General features: G+C 49.7%; 1 protein-coding gene across 10 annotated transcripts in view; it reads left to right on the top strand.

The window, feature by feature from the left end:
- Positions 1-7,749: 7,749 nt before the first annotated feature.
- USP36 (ubiquitin specific peptidase 36) overlaps positions 7,750-18,942 on the top strand; it is a 36,756-nt gene continuing 25,563 nt past the window's right edge. For 3 of the 10 annotated variants that reach the window (XM_064583197.1, XM_045888348.3, XM_064583196.1), the window contains exons 1-3: positions 8,551-11,166; positions 13,087-13,480; positions 14,008-14,229. In XM_064583197.1, the coding sequence (XP_064439267.1) occupies positions 13,228-13,480; positions 14,008-14,229 (475 nt within the window). In that variant the 5' untranslated portion in view covers positions 8,551-11,166; positions 13,087-13,227. Of the gene's footprint in view, positions 8,053-8,550; positions 11,167-13,086; positions 13,481-14,007; positions 14,230-18,942 lie in introns of those variants that run through there. The other 7 variants (XM_045888347.3, XM_045888345.3, XM_064583195.1 and 4 more) reach the window with 7 other exon arrangements.

The following is an 18,942-nucleotide window of genomic DNA, read 5'->3' as shown; positions in this document are numbered from 1 at the left end:
CCCTGGCTCTGTGTGGCTGTATCCGATGCTCAGAGGAGCCTGTCCCGTGGAGGTGGACATGTGTCCCCAAGAGAAAGAGAGGCCCGGGTGCCTTGAGGGATCCACTGGCATCTAATCAGTGTTCAGATGTCTCCCGTGGTCTCTTCAGTGCTTTCTTATGGTCCTCTGGCTTGCATCGGGAGCCTAATGAGGGCCATACCTGGCAATTGCTCTTGAGGCTCTTTTTCCTGCAGGTTCTCCTCCCCTTCCCATCCCCGCTTTCCTTCTCTTAAGGTGGGAAAGATGCCCTCATCATAATTTAAACTTGACTATGTCGTGCAAATGAACTTCCTCAACATTTGTGCCCCTCTGGACCTGCAGGCCCCATGGGGTCTTAGCAAACAACCCACCAGAAGATAACTGCTACCCATTTCCTTTCTTTTTTTTTTTTTTTTGAGATTTTACTTATTTATTTGACAGAGAGACACAGTGAGAGAGGGAACACAAGCAGGGGGAGTGGGAGAGGGAGAAGCAGGCTTCCCGCTGAGCAGGGGGCCCGATGGGGGGCTCGATTCCAGAACCCCGGGATCATGACCTTAGCCGAAGGCAGACACTTAAGTGCCCCCATTTCCTTTCTTTAATGTAATTTAGGTCAAATGTGACTTCTGAAAAACACTTCTCGTTAGGGAAATTTTCAAACATATTTAAAAAATGCAGAGAATGATGTGACAAACTCCATGCACCCATGACCCGGTTATTATCCAAGCTATCTCCATCTTCGCAATTTTGAATCGGTTTGAAGACCCACATACGAGGAAAGCAGACTGTTAGGGAGTCTCCAGACACCATTCATCCCCCCTCAGCCTCGCTCATTCTGTGAAAGGAACGTGCATGAGGGTTTGGGTCTGAACCCCCAACAGACACATGCAACTTCAAAATGGAAACACGGCAACGGATACAGCAGGATCCAATGTGAAGGGTTCCGGGGCCAGCCACCAGGCCTGGTTAAAACCTCTAGAAGTTTGGGTAGCCCTGGTTTTTCCCTGATCTAACTTAACGACAAAACAGTGGAGCTACAGATCTTTTACTGGGGTCAGTTTTATTATGGACAACTTGCCATTACTGCAGATTCTACATGAAGACTTTGAAACTCCTGTATGAACAGGTTCTATCTTTAGCCTTGGGTTCGAGCTCAGAGCTGACCCACACAGCTCTCCTTGCCCTGCTCGGTTGCTGTGAGTCCTTTGCAGTGAAAGCACTTTGATTTGGGGAAACCATCAGCTCCGATAGCAAATTTTCTCCTTTGGGAAACAATCTGGGAAAGAAGCCGTTCAGAAACACAGTTCTGTTTTCATTCCATAACGACTGAGAGGAATATTCCTTTCCAATTAAGTGAAACAAAAATGTGAGGCAAATCCAAATCTGAGTCTGCAAAATGGTGGGGTATCAGGTGGGGGCCAATAACAGAGGTCGAGTGCTAAAGAGGGTTTGGGGATGGGATCCAAGATGGGGCACAGAGGCAATGCTGCATACAGGACCTGGAAATAAAGCTGAAAGTTTCATGTTTATTTTTAGCCTCCTCAAGATGTTTTGCTTTACCCCTTCAAGCAAAGTTGGTAGGCAAGTGGGGGGCTCCAGGTGCAAGATTCCAACCAGGGTGGCTCAACAGAGACCTGGCACCGGGGGTTTTGACTGGGTGCTCGTCATGCAGGCACCCTCTGCCCAGCATGTAGCAGGATTCCAGCCTCCCGGAAGGAAAGCAGATGTTCAGCATAAACAAACATTTGAGGCACAGGATCCATTCTTTTTTTGTTTGTTTTTGTTTTTTTAAGAAGGCTCCACACCCAACATGGGGTTCGAACTCAAAACCCCGAGATCAAGAGTTGCACGCTCCACCGATTGAGCCAGGCAGGTGCCCCAGGATCCATTCTTAGAGAATGGGGGAACCCTCCCGAAATCCAAGTTCCCAGACACCAAGACCGGACGCGGGCCTTCTGGAGGAGAGCAGTCCCAGGCCTGCTGTGGGACTCTTGCATATACACCCTGCCCCTTTCCTGTTCACGACCTCTCCCCAGGCTCAGGAGACTCCGATGCTAAACCCCCATGGGCAACTGCTTAGCAAATCATTCTAATAATAATAACCCCAGTCAAAGCTCACGTTGAGTCCATGCCAGGACTGACACCAAGGGTTTCACATCTGTTACCCTAGGTGACACTTGCCAACTCCAAGAAGTCTGTGCTCTCATCTCTCTTGGTTGGTTGATAAGGAGTCTGAGGCCTAGAGAGGTCAGTTTCCCGGGCACCTGGCCAGTAAGCACTGGGGCTGGGATCGAACCCAGGCAGAGGCAGGGTCTGGCCTCCTTCTGCAACATCCCACGAGGATGGACCACGAGGACCACGAGCCTCCTCGAACAAAGATATGCCTTGGGTGCAAGCAGGTTACCCTCCGCAGGTCGCCTCCCACCTGGTGATGTTTGCCTTCCATCTGCACAAAGAGCTGTATAGTGCTTTCCTTTTGTTTTATATTGTTTTCAGAACAAATGCAAATTTATCCCCTTTTTATGAGATTTGAAGCAAGGATAACTATAAAATCCCAGTCTCAGTTAAGACACACCAAAACACCTGTTATAAGTGGTAATGTGTGAACTTAAAGAGGGTAAAATTCAGTTGTCTGGAAGATTCATTTCTTTTTTTAAAGATTTTATTTATTTGGCAGACAGCACAAGCAGAGGGAGAGAGAGGGAGAAGTAGGCTCCCTGCTGAGCAAGGAGCCCAATGCGGGGCTCGATCCCAGGACCCTGGGATCATGACCCGGGCCAAAGACAACCACTTAACCGACTGAGCCACCCAGGCGTCCCTGGAAGATTCATTTCTATATAATTTATCTTCCAAACTGGGACACTTTTGAGAGAGAAGGAGGGTGCTTTCAACGAGTGGGGTCAATAGGTATAAACCAGGACTGCCCCGAGCAAACCGGGGTATGGCGGCCCCCGTCATTGTAGGACAGCTTCCCCAGCACACTGGGTGTGTTGAACCCCCCTCCGCTGTGGTCCTCGATGCTAGGGCTTGGCGCTGGACGCAGCACCCCACAACACCCAGGCCCAAAAGACTTATCCTGACTTCCTGTGATCTGGGAGCAAAAGTACGCCAGCCACGGAGGTGCTGGGCGCTGCAGCTCTAGCAAATAAACCCAGGATCTCAGGGGCAAACAAAAGGTGGGCATTCCTTGCCAAGACCAGTGAGGACGTTTGCTGGGTGACCCTCTACGGGCAATTGGGCTCTTTCCCTCTGTGTCCCCACCATCTCCTGAAGCCTCAGAGTCCTTTGTTTTCAGCCAGAAAGAGGAGGGAGGGAGGCCTGGCAGATTCTCAGCCTCTGGCTTGGGAGTGACACCTGTTACTGCCTCTCCCAGGCTCTGGAAAGAATTAGTCACTACTGAACTCACTACAGGCGGCTTCTGGCCTGGGCCCCCTGGGCCTGTACCACCTCCTTCCCAGGCAAGGCCCAGACACGGTGAGGAACAGTCTAACAGAGCCTGCTCTCTCTACCACCCTGGGCAGCGGTGGAGCTCGGAGCGTCCAATGCAAGGTGGTGCTCACGGGATTTAAGAGAAGGTCTTGAACACTCTTGAAGAATGTATATTAACCAGCCCTGAGGCCAAACACGGTTACATGTCTTGCTTCAAAAAGAACAGTAACAGCTCTGTGCAAAGTAACATTATGTTTCAGAGAACAACCAGGGGGTCTTGAGGAAGGGAATGAAACCGGAAAGAATGAAGTGAGAGGCGGCGGGGGGGGGGGGGGGTGAATTTGGGGGGAGGGAGGTGGGTTTGTGGCAAGGAGGGGTAGGTCTTGCGAGGACAGTGGGATAGGAATGGCCTCAGTAAAGGTTCAAGCAGGATTTCGGTGTCAGCAGCTGGGGACAGCTACTCACGTGCACACAGAGAAAATACACACCTCTGCATTTATGCTGGCTTCGTTTGTTTTTCAGAGAGAAAACTGCCCTGGGAGGGAAGGAGGAGGCAGCCCAGTGGCCAGCACAGGAATTTAAGGCCTGTTGGCTACTTTTTGGCCAAACCACCAAACACATTCATGAAAAAATAAGATCTGTATGGGCCAAATTCCATTGCAGGCCATCTGTAGTCCAAGGAGAGATGGTCTAGAACGGCTCTGGGAATCTGTCACGTGGCTTTTCCTTGGTGAGCACAGCCAGAGGAGGGTAAGGACCTTCATTTGGCAGTATCTAGAAAAGGGGAAATTGTTAGGGTTGTGTAAGCCCAGCTGGAACAACTCACAGGAACCAAACTCAGAACAACTGATATAAAAGTCAGAATTATTAATTTACACTTAGAGATGTGAGTTAGGTCTCTCCAGAAATTAGCACGTATCTTTGGCCAGCCACAGGTGACTTCTGGGCAACAATACTGTTAATCTGTTAATGTACATTATTTCTTAAGGTAAATTCTCATTTAATTCATTTTGGTTACAGATTTTTTTTTTTTTTTGAGACTATTCTTTTATCTTCAGTGTTTCTCTACTTTTCTCCTTCAGGATTCAAAGATTATTCAGTTGTCTCATCTTGAGCATTTCATTTTCTGTTTGGTTGTGTTTCATAGACATTTATGCACAGTGTACCTGCCAAAGCCCTCAGATGAGTGAGACATTGTGAGAGCTTTACCAGTCGTCACAGGGGAGGGAGAAGTCCAGAGAACATTCCAATTGAATGTGTAAGTGGAATGTGCAGCTGGCCCAAGGCAACACCAACCTAATGGCAGGGGTGGAGGAAATCCAGGAAGACTTCCTGGAGGAGGTAGTGCCTGAGGAGGTTGTAGAAGAGCAAGTGGGAAAGGGAATTTAGGTCAAAGACCAGCATGAGCCTGGAACAGGGAAAACCTGATTAGGGCCTAGGGGGCATTTGGATTTAGCTAAGGGACCCAGGGCAGGGAATGGCTGGGGAATGAAGAAGAAAAAGCCGTCAAGGAGCCAGCCTCCAGGGGCCATTAGAGACCATTCTAAGGAGAGCTTGACTTTCCCATCAGCTTCGGGGGACTGGGAAGGGTTCAGACAGGTGCACAGTATTTTCAGGTAGACCTTCTAAACATATTATTCTATTTGGCAGTTCAAGTGTTAGATTTGGCCATTCCAGTAATGCAGGTTAAGATGGAGAGGCGCTCTATTTGGGCAATTAGATGGAGGGAAGAGAGTGGTTTGAAGAATATTTGAGAAGTAAAATTAGCAAAATTTGTTGATGGATGATTTACATGGGGTGAGGGAAATAGAGGAGACCAGGATGCTGACCAGTAAGGTGGATGTTGGGGTTGTATCAACCTGGGTCCAATCAGGAACACCAAAGCCACTCTGTACAGTCTTTGAAACAGAGGGGATTAACGCAGGCACTGGTTACATGGTGATGGAAGCCAACTAGAGAACAACGGGCAGCTGTTAGCACTTCTAGGACGGAGGGGCAGAGACAGGAGGCTGCCCTACAAGAGCCCAGGGAGGGAATGGTTTGGGGAGGTGGGAGGCTGGAACCACAGTGCACCTCTCTGGATGGAGCCAGAAACTCCGTTCCAAGCAGAGAGGGAGGGAGAGAAAGTTCCTGGCTTCCCCTTTCCTTCGCCCTCCAGTCTCGCCAGTGACCCCCAGTGGCTAGATACTCCTGGACACCAGGGTGCCTGGAAAGCAGGAAAGGGCCAGGATTTGGTCTGAGCTCCAGCACAGCAGCCCAAGTGGGCAACAAGGTAGAAAAAGAGAGGCAGCTGAGGGGAGGTGGGGGGTGGGGGGTGCACCCGTTTCTGGGCATGGTGAGTTTGAAGTGCTTATGGATCCTGCAGGGAGATGACCAGCAGGCACTTCCTGGACCTACCAATCCAAAGATCAGGGGGAGAGAGGTCGGCATCTGCACACATGCAATTTATTGGACTACAGGCATAGTTAGAGTGGTGATAGCCACAGCCATGGATGCGGTCATGGGGTAGGTGTCTGTTACTTCAAAGAAACATTGAAATTTTCTTTCCAAAATGCTTGCATCATTTATACTCCCAGCCTCAGAGTCTACTTGATTCACGTTCTCTCCAACATGTAGTCTTTTTAATTTTAGCTGTTCTAGTGGGTGTGAAATGTCCCTCGGTGTGGCTTTAATTTGCATTTCTCTGGTAACCGCTGAGATTGAGCACTTTAGGAAAGGCCCATGTGAACATACCTCAAGGAGATTCCACTGAGGCTTCTTTGAGAGACTCGGAAGGGGGAGTTAGGGTGGGAGTATGGGGGGCCAAAGGCTCCTCCCAAATTTTAGGTCTCAGATTACATTCTCAAGCAGGATGGAGGCCTTTCAGGCAATTCATCTGTCATCTCATCAGAATTTTGGGGTTCCTCTGAGGGCCTGAGCTATGGGTGTGAACTTGGAGCCTGACAAACCTGGTTGAAACCCTCACATCACTGCTTGCTTGCAGGGATGGTGCACACTCAGTTTTTTCATCTGTAAAATGGGAAGAGCATCTTTTTGTAGGCTTGTCATGAGGATTAAAGCATATAATGTTGACAAAGCAGCCACCTAGGTATGTGACACATAATATCAGCTCAGCAAATGTCTTCAGTTTTGTTAAGACCAGCTGGGGATCACCTTTGTTCCACAGATGAGTAAAGGGAGGTCTAGGTTAGTTAACTGTCCAAAGCAACCTGTTAATGAGGGCAGCTTTGGGATAAAACCCAAGTCTCCTCATTCCCCAGCCAGCTGCCCCCACACTTTTAATCATTCTCTGATACACAGTATCAGGCATGAGGCCTTCCTTTTGTTTGAATCATTGTTTTAGGGCATAGAAGGCTCACACCAGGAAAAAATCTCCATCTGAAGCTCTTGAGGATTCTCACAGGCTCGGTCTCAGCCTCCTACAGTATTGTTCCTGTTTGCTTTTTCAAGACATCAGCACCCACCCACCTAGTAACTCCAGGGTGAATGTTGTCCCAGTTACACCTCTTGTCACTCTCCATCTCCATTCCCTGCTGCAAGGACCGTGTGGGGTGGGCACCAGAGACTTGCTCTAGGTGGTTCACCCAGGAGCTCACCCAGCCCACTCCAGACCTCCCTGCCAGGAAAGGCCTGGCTGATAGTGTTGTGTGCACAGGTTGTGGGTTGGGGGAAAAGTCATTTATTCCCACCCTCTGCCTCCGTGAGAGGGCCGCGGGCGTCAGGCTAGGAGCCGCTCCCTCTCCCCCTGCCCAGGAGAATGCGAAGGAATGATTTCAGGTGAAAAGGATTAAAAAAAAAAAAATACTGCAGAAGCAGTGCGTATTTGCAAGCATTCCACCAAAAGCTCAACTTCGTCGTCATGGGGTAATGCTTTTGGAGGTCAGGAAGGGGGCCAGGGAATGGCAAGCGCCCCCGCACCCCGGACATCTCGAAGGTCAAACGCCACCACTCCCCCCACTCTCCCACCCTTCATCCCAACAGCTCTTTGCTTGGCCTCCCCTGCTGCCCTCAGCGCTCCCCATCCATGTCTTGGTCACTAAAGGGCCCCGGAGAGTGAGGCCGAGGCCCCGCTCCACCGGTTGGACGCGGGGCGTGCAAGGGGCCCGGGGTACCGGGCTGCGCCAGGTGCACACCCGCGCTAGGGACCCGGAAGCGGACGCCTCACGTGCTCTCCCGGAACACGCAGACTCCGGCCAAGGGGGCGGGGCGTCTCCGGCTCTGCGTGCTTGCGTCATCGCGTAGGCTGGCGGGGCCGCGGGGCGGAGGAGTGACGTATAGGCTGCGTAGAACGGCTGTGGGCGGGCCTAGGGAGCGAGGGCGCAGCTAGCCCCGTCTCTTAAAGCCGCCACGACCTTTCGAGTCCGACAGCGCGGGCCGCGAGTTGCGGCGCCTTTAAGCGTCGCCGTGACACGTGTGTGAGTCGCCCGAGGCCCGGATGGTGCGTGTGCAGGGCCCGGGCCGAGTAGACGCCAGCGCCGCGGGCCTGCAGCTGGGCCCGCCGAGGGCCGGGTAGGCTGGGGCCGGGTCTCGGCGGCGCGCAGGCCGAGGGAAGGCTGCGCGTCCGGCCGGGTTGGAGGGCTTCCGCTGGGCCTGGGGCGCGGGAAGGTGCGGCCTGCAGGGGGGCGCACCGGGGGAGACGTGGGCGCGCGGCCGCGAGGGGCTCAGGGACCGGGGGGGAGGGCCCAGGGCTACTTCGTTAACGAGGAGTTCGGGGCTACGCTGTCTGTGAGGGGCCGGGGGTCCACGGGGAGGGCCAGGGGCGCACGGTCCCCGAGGGGCTCGGGAGTCCACGGGGAAGGCCAGGGGCGCACGGTCCCCGAGGGGCTCGGGAGTCCACGGGGAAGGCCAGGGGCGCACGGTCCGCGAGGGGCTCGGGAGTCCACGGGGAAGGCCAGGGGCGCACGGTCCGCGAGGGGCTCGGGAGTCCACGGGGAAGGCCAGGGGCGCACGGTCCCCGAGGGGCTCGGGAGTCCACGGGGAAGGCCAGGGGCGCACGGTCCGCGAGGGGCTCGGGGGTCCACGGGGAGGGCCAGGGGCGCACGGTCCGCGAAGGGCCCGGGGGTCCACGGGGAGGGCCAGGGGCGCACGGTCCGCGAAGGGCTCGGGGGTCCACGGGGAGGGCCAGGGCCGCGCGGTCCGCAGGGGCTCCAGGATCCGCAGGGAAGGTCTGGGGCTGCGCAGTCCGCGGGGGGCTTAGGGGGTCCACAGAGAGGGTCCGGGAGGTATGCTCTTTGCTGTTCCCGGGGAACCCGGACTGGTGGTGGATGAGAGAGCTGCCCCAGCCAGGAGCCCCAGGGAGTCGAGGGAGGCAACGGTCTGTGTCGGTCTTGGGCACAGTTGTTACCAGAGAAGCATCACTAATGCAGGACCCAGACTTTCTCTGGAATAGCTTAAGTCAAAATCTGTTCTGTTTGGCAGCAGTGCTGAAAATTTTTTTTTTCTTTTTTCCCCCCTTTTAGTAATAAGTGTGGGAAAGACTTAACCCTGGAGAAGGTAACCTTCTCCAGGGTCATGGTCACGGTGAATGTGAGTGGGTGGGGACAAGATGTGGGGTTTGAAAATACCCTTATTTTAGTCGGTAGTGTTGTCTCCCCTGGGGTACTAGGAGCTGGACGGAGTAGCATTCTAAAACCCAGAGAGGTGAGAGAGGAAAGCATCGTGGCCATCCTGCTTTCTGTAAGAGATGCCTAGAATCAGGCCTCCAAGGAGAGGGAGGCTCTGCTTACTCTTTACTGGCTGGAGCCTGGTGTTCTGCAGGCTCTGCAGAAGAGCCTGGAGGCCCCCTGTGAAAGTGCCCCAGGGAGGCCTGGGCTCTGTCCATCTGGGGCTCCTCCCCCACCAGCACGTGGTTGACCCTGTGAGTCTTGAGTGCATTTCATCCTGGAAAAGTGCATTTAGAGGGAGGAGGGAGAGAGAATATGCTTGAAGGGTGTTCTGCAGATGCTATATTTGCCTACTCTTGTTGGGAGAGATATGCCTGGAGAAGCCTGAGCTGTTCCTGGACCGTGGAGTGGAGGGAGCATCCTTCCCGAGTTCTGAAGAGCATGTTGTCAGTTATGTACAGACGTGGGCTTGCTGATGATTACAAAGACATTTTTCTCCGGGTTCCTACACCTCAGAGAGAGATGATTTTTTGGTCATTGTTGAATATGTTTTGGGTGGAATTAGTGACAGAGGTTGATCTTTGTTAGAACTTGAAAAATTGTTCAAAGTCTCTGACTTTCACATTGAGGAGTGGGCTGTGGGATAGATGTTCTTTAAATTACTTCTCTCAAAATAAATTGGGTTCTTATCTCCCAAGTTCTGTTTATCCTCTTGTTTGGTTCCCGAACATTTGCCCTTGGACCCATGTCCATCTATGTCCTCACCTGTCCACAGTAAGGTATGAGTTTCGATTAAGACAGGGATATTGGAATCTTCACTTTACAGATTGGATTTTATTCTGAGAGCATATTCATTATGCTCACCCTTTATTTTGGCATTGGTATGGTTTTATTTATGGATATGAGGAATGATGCATCTGAAATTTGCTGTCAATAATGTGGGGACAGGAGAGGAATCAGGAGTGGGCCTACATAGTAATTATTGATGCTGAATAAAGGGAATATGTGGTCCCTGTATTGTTGCCACCACATTGTATATATTTGAACGTTTTCACAGCAAAAAATTTTTAAGTATTTTTTTTTTTTTAAGATTTTATTTACTTATTTGACAGAGAGAGACACAGTGAGAGAGGGAACACAAGCAGGGGGAGAGGGAGAGGGAGAAGCAGGCTTCCTGCGGAGCAGGGAGCCCGACGCAGGGCTCGATCCCAGGACCTGGAATCATGACCTGAGCCGAAGGCGGACGCTTAACGACTGAGCCACCCAGGCGCCCCAAGTATTTTAATTTTATGTAATCATAGTGATGGTGGATGGTAAAGAAAATCTGCACTTAGGAAAGTGAAAATGTGGCAATTCTTACTGCTTCTTCGATTTTCTTTTTTCTTTTTTCGAAATTTAGGGGCACCTGGGTGGCTCAGATGGTTAAGCGTCTGCCTTTGGCTCAGGTCATGATCCCAGGGTCCTGGGATCGAGCCCCACGTTGGGCTCCTGGCTCAGTGGGGAGCCTGCTTCTCCCTCTGCCTCTCCCCCTGCTCATGCTCTCTCTCTCTCTGTATCTCTGTGTCTCAAATGAATAAAATCTTTAAAAAAATTTTTTATCTTAAAAAAAAAATTCTACTGGTTTATGAAATCTGGAAGTTGGAGGTGAGGGGGTTATTACCTCTCACTCGAGAAAGTGATTTAGACTGGAGATCACTGAAGATTTTTGTTCATTGGGCTTGTCATGGGCCTGAAGGTTAAGATACCGAGCCAAGGGCAATGTCTTCATATCACGCACATTGTAATAACTTGTAGCTAGTCCGTTCAGTTCTTCTCCAGACTCCCTAAATCCAGTACCACCTGTACTCCTTCAACCTGAATGCTGACTCTTCCAGACAGATAGCCTTCCTGCTCTGGTTCCGCGCAGTGGTGCTGAGGAAATAGTGGAAGAGAGCAACCTCACGTGGTGCTCCGTTCACCCCACAGATTCTGAACGACAGACTTGCAGCTTTGGTGATTTCACGGGGCAGAGCCGAGGAGCTCATGCATCGGAGGGTCCTGCCCTGCATCTGCCCAGTCCGGCCAAGAACCTGACCTCATGCTGCAGCAGCACCACGCCCAAGTTCAGACATCCCAGGTGAGCCAGCAGAGGCTTTAGAGTAGTTTTCCATTTCTCCAAGCTATCAGCTTGTAGCCCAGCAACAGTTCTTCAGTTGGTGGGAACACTTCGATAATTCCCTTTAGGAAAGTTTCTTATATTTCTTCAAATCAAAGAACTTGTGCTTGCTTTTTAAAAAATAAGTTTCTTACATTTCAGTTCGTTGCAAGAATTTTTTTTTTTAAGCTTTTATTTTTAACTGATGTCTCCACCCAACATGGGGCTTGAATTTACAGCCCCAAGATCAAGAGGCACACGCTTTACAGATTAAGCCAGCCAGGTGCCCCGCAGAAATTTTTTTTTTTTTAAGATTTTATCTATTTTTTTTGGCAGAGAAAGAGAGCGCTCACACAAGCAGAGGCAGGGGGAGAAGCAGGCTCCATCCCAGGGCCCTGGGATTGTGACCTGAGCCGAAGGCAGATGTTTAACCGACTGAGCCACCCAGGCGCTCCCCTTGCAGAAATTTTTATAGATAAAGAAATCTGACCCGTGTAGGGAATGAGATGCTCCATAAGGATAAATCTGAACGGTTTAATAAGAGATCCTTTTGCTGAGTTTCGGGATACACCTGCCTAATTGCTGCCCCTGTGGCAGGCTGGATGCCGGATACTTGAGGGAGTCCTCATTTTTCTGGTAAGAGTGAGCGGTTTAAGGAACATATTTTTCTAACTGTGACTCAGATTGCCCTTGAGCTCTGGCTGGGGTGGCTGAGTTGAGAAGTAGTGAGTTGCAATCAGAGGTGATGGAGGGGATTCCTGTTCAGTCCTATTTCCAGCAGCTGCAGCTCTCACCTAGGTAACCTCAGAACTTCCTTTGGTGCTGCTTTTAGTCCCTGTTATACACAGAATAGGGAGCTGCGAAGTCACAGCGGTTTGCCCTGGAATTTTTAGCTGATAGGTGAAGGAATAAGCCAGGCCTGCCGCACTCCAGCCCTGAACTGTCACTTCCCTCTTAAAGTTTGGGCAGCTTGTGTGTACCATTCTAGTCCCGCCACCGTCCTGTCTCTCCTCCCTCACTTTCAGAAACATCATCTGTACAGGCACAGTCCAACAACACAGGCCGTACATAAAATTTAAAATTTTACAGTAGCTGCATTAAAAAATAAAAAGCAAGTGAAACTAATTTTCACAACACGTGTTACTTAACCCAATATATGTAAAATATTATCATTTCAACACGTAACCAGTCTAAAAATTACTGAGATGGGGCGCCTGAGTGGCTCAGTCGTTAAGCGTCTGCCTTCGGCTCAGGTCATGATCCCACGGTCCTGGGATCGAGTCCCACGTCGGGCTCCCTGCTCGGCGGGAAGCCTGCTCTCCCTCTCCCACTCCCACTGCTTGTGTTCCTGCTCTCGCTCTCTGTCTCTGTCAAATAAATAAATAAAATCTTTAAAAAAAAAAATAAAAAATAAAAAATAAAAAAATAAAAATTACTGAGATGTTTAACATTCTTATACTAAGTCTTGGAAATCCTTTGCGTATTTTATACTTACACTGCATCTCGGTGTGGACTCGCATCATTTCAGCGCTCACGTGTGACCTCTGGCCTTCATTTTGAAGAGCATGAGCCCGAGCAGAAAGGCGTGCTTATGTAACTCACCACGCTAATTCTTTTATTATATGGATTTGTGTGTGCAGCCAGAGTGTCTTATGAGCATCAGTGTTTCCCTGTTTCTGAGCAGACATTGGGACCACCTGGTCAGCTCTTGAAGGAGATGGCATCAAGCCGATGCCCGTAGTCCCACAGTCCCTCATCGAAGACGCGCACGCTGCCGGCCTCCCTGGTAGCACCTTTGTCTCTCTAGTGCTGTTTGTGAAAGCACCTTCTCTTCTTGGCAGGTGTGGTGGACTCTGGCCAGTGGTTGGTAATATGTCTCCGTGTTTCACACTTCCTTTGCAGGGTTGGCAACCAATCCAGAGAAGCTTTTATGGTGGCTAGCATCAGTAAAGACCAGAGGGGATTTTCACAGAAGTGACGCTCTGTTCCTGGGACTAGTTACTCGTCGCTCTGTGTTCCTTCTTGTCCCCACGGTGATGCACCATGCCAATAGTCGATAAATTGAAGGAAGCCCTGAAACCTGGCCGCAAGGACTCGGCTGACGATGGAGAGCTGGGAAAGCTGCTTGCCGCCTCTGCCAAGAAGGTCCTTTTACAGAAGATCGAGTTCGAACCAGCCAGCAAGAGTTTCTCCTATCAGCTGGAGTCATTAAAGAGCAAATATGTCTTGCTGAACCCGAAAACGGAGGGAGCCGGTCGCCACAGGAGTGGAGACGAGCCACAGGCCAGGAGACAGGGTACAGACATGCTGTTGGCTGGCAGAAGGGGTCTCACTGTGTGTTGACCAAGTGGATGGATGAAGTGTTGACTGATCAGGAGGAACAAAAACAGAGTGTGGTCCGAGAGTAATGAAGCTTCTCTGGGGTCAGCGGCTCTGTAGTTACAGAAGTAATGATACAGGGTTGGTCACAAAGAGATCTGTGTCCTTAGAGAGGCCGTGGAAGTTGTGTGTGTTTAGTAGGATCAGCAGCGGGGCTGAGAAGGAGGCAAGAGAAATGGGCCGGGCTCCAGCTGTTCATGCTCTGAGGGTCGTCCTCCGTGGAGGGCTCCGTGAATTCCAGACCTAAGCAGTCTGCAGGAGCCACGGGATGACTGGGTTTTCTCCTGGGCTTTCTAGTAACTTCCAGTCAGCGGGGACACCAGTTACCCTCTGACACTGCGTCTTGGCAGGTACCTGCCGAGTGTGCCTCAGCGATTTCTGTTTCGTGCCCCACCTGTGCGTAGACTTAAGCCCTCCTTTCTTCCCTGTCCCTTTCTCTTGCAGGCAGTGAGCATGCCCACGAGAGCGGCGGTGATGGGGTCCCCGCCCCACAGAAAGTGCTCTTCCCCACGGAGCGGCTGTCTCTGAAGTGGGAGCGGGTTTACCGCGTGGGAGCAGGGCTCCACAACCTGGGCAACACCTGCTTCCTGAACTCGACCATACAGTGCTTGACCTACACCCCGCCTCTGGCCAACTACCTGCTCTCCAAGGAGCATACTCGTAACTGTGAGTGGGAGCTGGTAGCTGGGGGGGGGGGTTGCGGGAGTTGTGGGAACCAGACAGTCTCCTGATTAGACAAACCCATGTGCCCGTGGTCCTAGCAGTCTTTGGCCTGGGTCAGATGTAGGAGTGAAGTCCGTGATGTAGTAACTGATAAAACCTAAGTCTGACACGTGCCCGCTGTAGGCCGGGCCACAGAAGCCAGTCACTCGGGTAGAGCGTTGGTCCCAAACTGTTCTGAAAATGAGTACCTAGAGGGAGAAAAGTGTTTTCAAAAAATATGTTCATAACATGTACATTCAATGACTACACATAAAACATGCCCCGGAGGAGAAATGAAACACGGGTAAAGATGAAATAAAATGTCACTTACCAAAACTGAAGAAAGTAGAAAGCCTTTTAACTACTAATAAAAGAAATTAAATTGGTGGTTAAAAATCTTCCCATGAAGAAAACACCAGGCTGAAATGATTTATGGGTGAGCTTTATGAAAATTTTGAGAAATAGATTGTTGCAGTGCTTCACAGGTTCTTCCCAAGAATAGAAAAAGAGAACCCCTGAGGTTCTTATAACTTGGGTAACAAAATTAAGTACAGTAGGAGAAAGAACAATTACAATTCATGAGTGTAGTTACAAACTTCTGGACAGAATACTACCACGTTCAAGAGTCTCTTAAACACTGTGAGCAACTCGTGTTCATCCTAGTGATGCAGGGATGTTCTAGTATCAGGAACTCTCTAAGTGTGACCGTGGAGAGCTCACAGCACAACTAGTGAAACTGCTTCTTCGGAGGTGGGCTTGCTGGGTCCCGTCCTGGCTCTCCCCCGAAGTGCTGTGATCCCTGAGGATGTTACCTAACCTTTTAGAAACTTCCTGTTATTCATCTGCAAAGTAATAATACCATCTCCCCGATAGAGCTGTTGGGAAGCTTGAAGGAGTTATGTAAAGTGCTCAGAATAGTACTTGGCACACAGGGAGTGCTACATAAGAGACTGCTAATTTTGCTTCCTTAATTACTGTATCAACAGATTAAAAGAGAAAGGTCACCTAAAAATAATGCCCCCAAAAAGAAACGTATGATAAACTTTTAGCAAAGGGGCAATAGGAAGGATTTACCTTGTCTTGATAAAGGGTATCTACCAAACACTACAAAAAAAAGCATTCTAGATAGGAAAATATCGGAAGCATACCCTTCAGAATACAGAGTGAAACAAGGGTCTCTCTCACCACTTATGTTGAAGATGTGTCGGTCCTAGCCAGAGCAGTGACCAAGGAGACAAAAGGAAGGAGCGCACTATTGTTCCTTGAAAATGACATTCCTGCATTGAAAAAGCAAGAGAATCTATAAGAAATTTGGCAATGTGACTAGATGCAACATCAACATACAAAAAGTTAGTTGAATTTCTCTACACCACACGACAAGGAGTTTTTTAAAAATTTTGCTACTATAAAAAAATTTTATGAGAAGAGGGGTGCCCTACTGACTATGAAGTCTTGTCAAGTTAGAAAAATTAAAGTGTCATAGTATTGGGTCAGGGAGGGGACCCACTGACCAGTGGAACGGAATAGAGCCCAGAAACAGACCTGCGTACATCTGGAGGTGTGTTACGTGTTGGTTCTTCATGTGTCTCCCATTTGAAATTAATGGAACTTTAAAAGAACTCGTGCTTACATATGGAAAAAGCAAAATAGGGTCCCCATTTCACAGCATACCTGTGCACAAAAGATGCGTTACAAATTTAATATCAAAAGCAAATTTTAAGCTCTTAAACATTGGCCAATCTTTTTCTGACCTTGGGATGGGAAGTTTCTTAAGCAGAGCTCAGAAAACACCAACTATAAAGGAAAAATGACAGATTGAGCTGCATTGAAGTTTACATTTGTTCCCAAAAAAACACTTAAAAGGCAGACAGGGAGCTATGAGCTGGAGGCAAAACCCGGGACACATAACCAGCAAAGGATCGCTACCAAGAATGTGGAAAGAATACAGACCAATGAGGGAAAGACAAAACCCATAAAAAGGTAAAATTATGAACCAGCATTTTACAGAAGAGGAAACTCCTGGTCAGAGTATAGGGAGAGGTGTTCAGCCTTGCTGAAATCAGGGAAGTGTCATCAAAACCACGACAACAGCGATGCGACACACCTTTGTGATGGATGCACATTCAGAAGCCTGGCGGGACCGAGTGTCCGCATGAAGATGAGCGAGAACCTTTTATGCTCGCCTGAGCTGGCCTTATCTTCCAAATAACGTGCCAGCCAGCAGTACTCCGCCTGCAGAAGAGCTCTATACGTGCCTGTCAGGACACCTGTGTAAAAATATCTGCAAGCAGCAAATCGTAAGCCGCTCCGGTGCCCGTCCGCAGACGGATGCGCGCATCACGGCGCAGGCCCATGAGGAACAGCGTGCAGCGGGGCAGGGGAATGAAGGACCACTCGTGCATGGGGCTGAATAATGCAGTGAAGGAAAAGTCCCAGAAGGTTGCGTACAGCGTGAATTGCTATTTATAAAATGGAAAAACAAGGGGCGCCTGGGTGGCTCAGTCGTTAGGCGTCTGCCTTCGGCTCAGGTCATGATCCCAGGGTCCTGGGATCGAGCCCCGCATCGGGCCCCCTGCTCCTCGGGAAGCCTGCTTCTCCCTCTCCCACTCCCCCTGCTTGTGTTCCTGCTCTCGCTCTCTCTCTGTCAAATAAATAAATAAAATCTTTAAAAAAAAAAAAAAAAAGAAAAACAAGACGCTGTAGTGTTTAGGTATACACATATGGGGTAAGACTTAAAAAAAATATATATTTTTTTTAATTGGTAAACAATGAAAATAAGTCAGGGAATCAGGATAGAACCAGAGGCAGGACCAGATAGGAGCAAGTGAGGAGCAGTGTTAGGATAAAAGTGGATTGTGTGATGTGTTCAGGGAGATTCGTTCTGTTTTTTTAAATTCGTGAAAGGTGACATGTGATGGAAATAGCATTTTTAATAAAACATCTTGCGATTGTGATGGTTCTTTGGTGGCCAGAGTTAACACACTGAGGTACCATACCCACTGCAGGTGAAATTGGTTATAAATCTCTATTTCTGGTAGTGACCTTGGTGATGTCGAGGGGGTTCTGGGTGGACTTTTAGAAAGACTCAACTGGGCTGTCTTTGTGGTTTTTTGTCTTTTTAAGCCCTTTTTTTTTTTGAGAGAGAATCTCAAGTGGACTCAGATGCTGAGCGCAGAGCCCAAGGCGGGGCTCAATCCCACGACCCTGAGATCATGACCTGAGCTGAAATCAAGAGTCAGACACTCAACTGAGCCCCCCCAGCACCCCGGTGCTCTTGTTTTTTTCTCATGACTTTGGTGAGGAGACCCTACTCTCCAGACCTAGGTAGCGCTGCCATTTTCTTGTTTACCCTGCTTCCCTGTGCACTGCCCTCCGGTTTTGCTTCCTCGGCAGGCCCCTTCGTCAGCTTGATTAGGATTAGTGTAGGAAAACTAGGTGACACCCAGGAATCCCATAACCCGCCACACATACTCTGCAGCCCGTGGGAGTGAGGGCGTGAGGCGGGAGCAGCCAGGATCGGCCCCTCTTGGCAGCGGGACGTCTCGCCCTGGCTCAGGACGCCTCTCCTGTGAGTGCCCCAGTGTCCGTCTGCATCACTCTGAAATGCTAACCTTAGTGTCTTCCTTTTTTTCAGAGTAAAAGTGTTAAGTCTTAGCATTTGTTGGCCTATACCCCCTGGCTCTCTGAGAGACCCCAGCTGGGCTCGGGCTGTCCTCTCTTGCTCCTCAAATGCCTGCTATTTGAAGGCTCTTGAGGACTCAGAAGTATCACCGGGGCTGCCGTACGTGTGGCCCGGAGCGCCGAGTCCTGCTGCGTACTAGACCACTTCCGCACCAGCATCGAGCTGGAAAAGAAACACTTGATTTTTAAGTGCTCTCCACACCCAACATGGGGCTCGAACTCAACCCTGAGATCGAGTCACACACTCCAGCGACTGAGCCGGCTGGGAGCCCTGAAAAGAAACACTTTATGTAAAATTTGCAGGAGGATTAAATTCTATCCTTTTGCACATTCTTCTCCAAATTGAAGTAGCAAGGTCCCAAAAGTCAGAAGTCATGGATTTGACTTTTATGTTCTTTTTTTTTTTTTTTTTAAGATTTTATTTATTTATTTGACAGAGGGGGGAGCGGTGGAGGGAGAGGGAGAAGCGGACTCCCCACTGAGCAGGGAGCCCGATGCGGGGCTCGATCCCAGGACCCTGGGACCATGACCTGAGCCGAAGGCAGATGCTTAACGACTGAGCCACCCAGGCACCCTTTGACTTTCATGTTCTGTTTTTCTTAATTACCTGAAGAAAGTGTTTGTCCACATGCCACTTAAATCAGTCTTGCATATTGCCAACAATTTGGGAATCCCTGTTTCAGGAATTTCTAGCTAAAATTGTTCCTGGCCCTATTTAGGAGTGATGATTTATCAGGCTAACGGTCTTGATTCCCACACAGCTGACAGAGTCATGTCCTCACCTGAGTTAGATTGGGAAGGTGGGAGCTCTCTGTTCAGCATTGGTGAGTGCGTATGTTTAAGTTATTTTAAATAACATGTTTTATTTTTTTGCCTAAATTTGAGCCCCCTCAGCCATTATTGTCATTTTAAAAATAAAAGTAATAAATGGTTATGGTTAGAAGAGTCCAAAAAGCTCTAAAATGAGAAGTAAAAGCCTTCCCTTTATGTAAAGGT

Source organism: Mirounga angustirostris, unplaced genomic scaffold, assembly GCF_029215605.1.
Source record: "Mirounga angustirostris isolate CCGP_5_RB_7025 unplaced genomic scaffold, mMirAng1.0.hap1 SCAF_17, whole genome shotgun sequence".
NCBI lineage: Eukaryota > Metazoa > Chordata > Mammalia > Carnivora > Phocidae > Mirounga > Mirounga angustirostris.
This window is presented reverse-complemented; position numbering and strand designations above follow the sequence as displayed.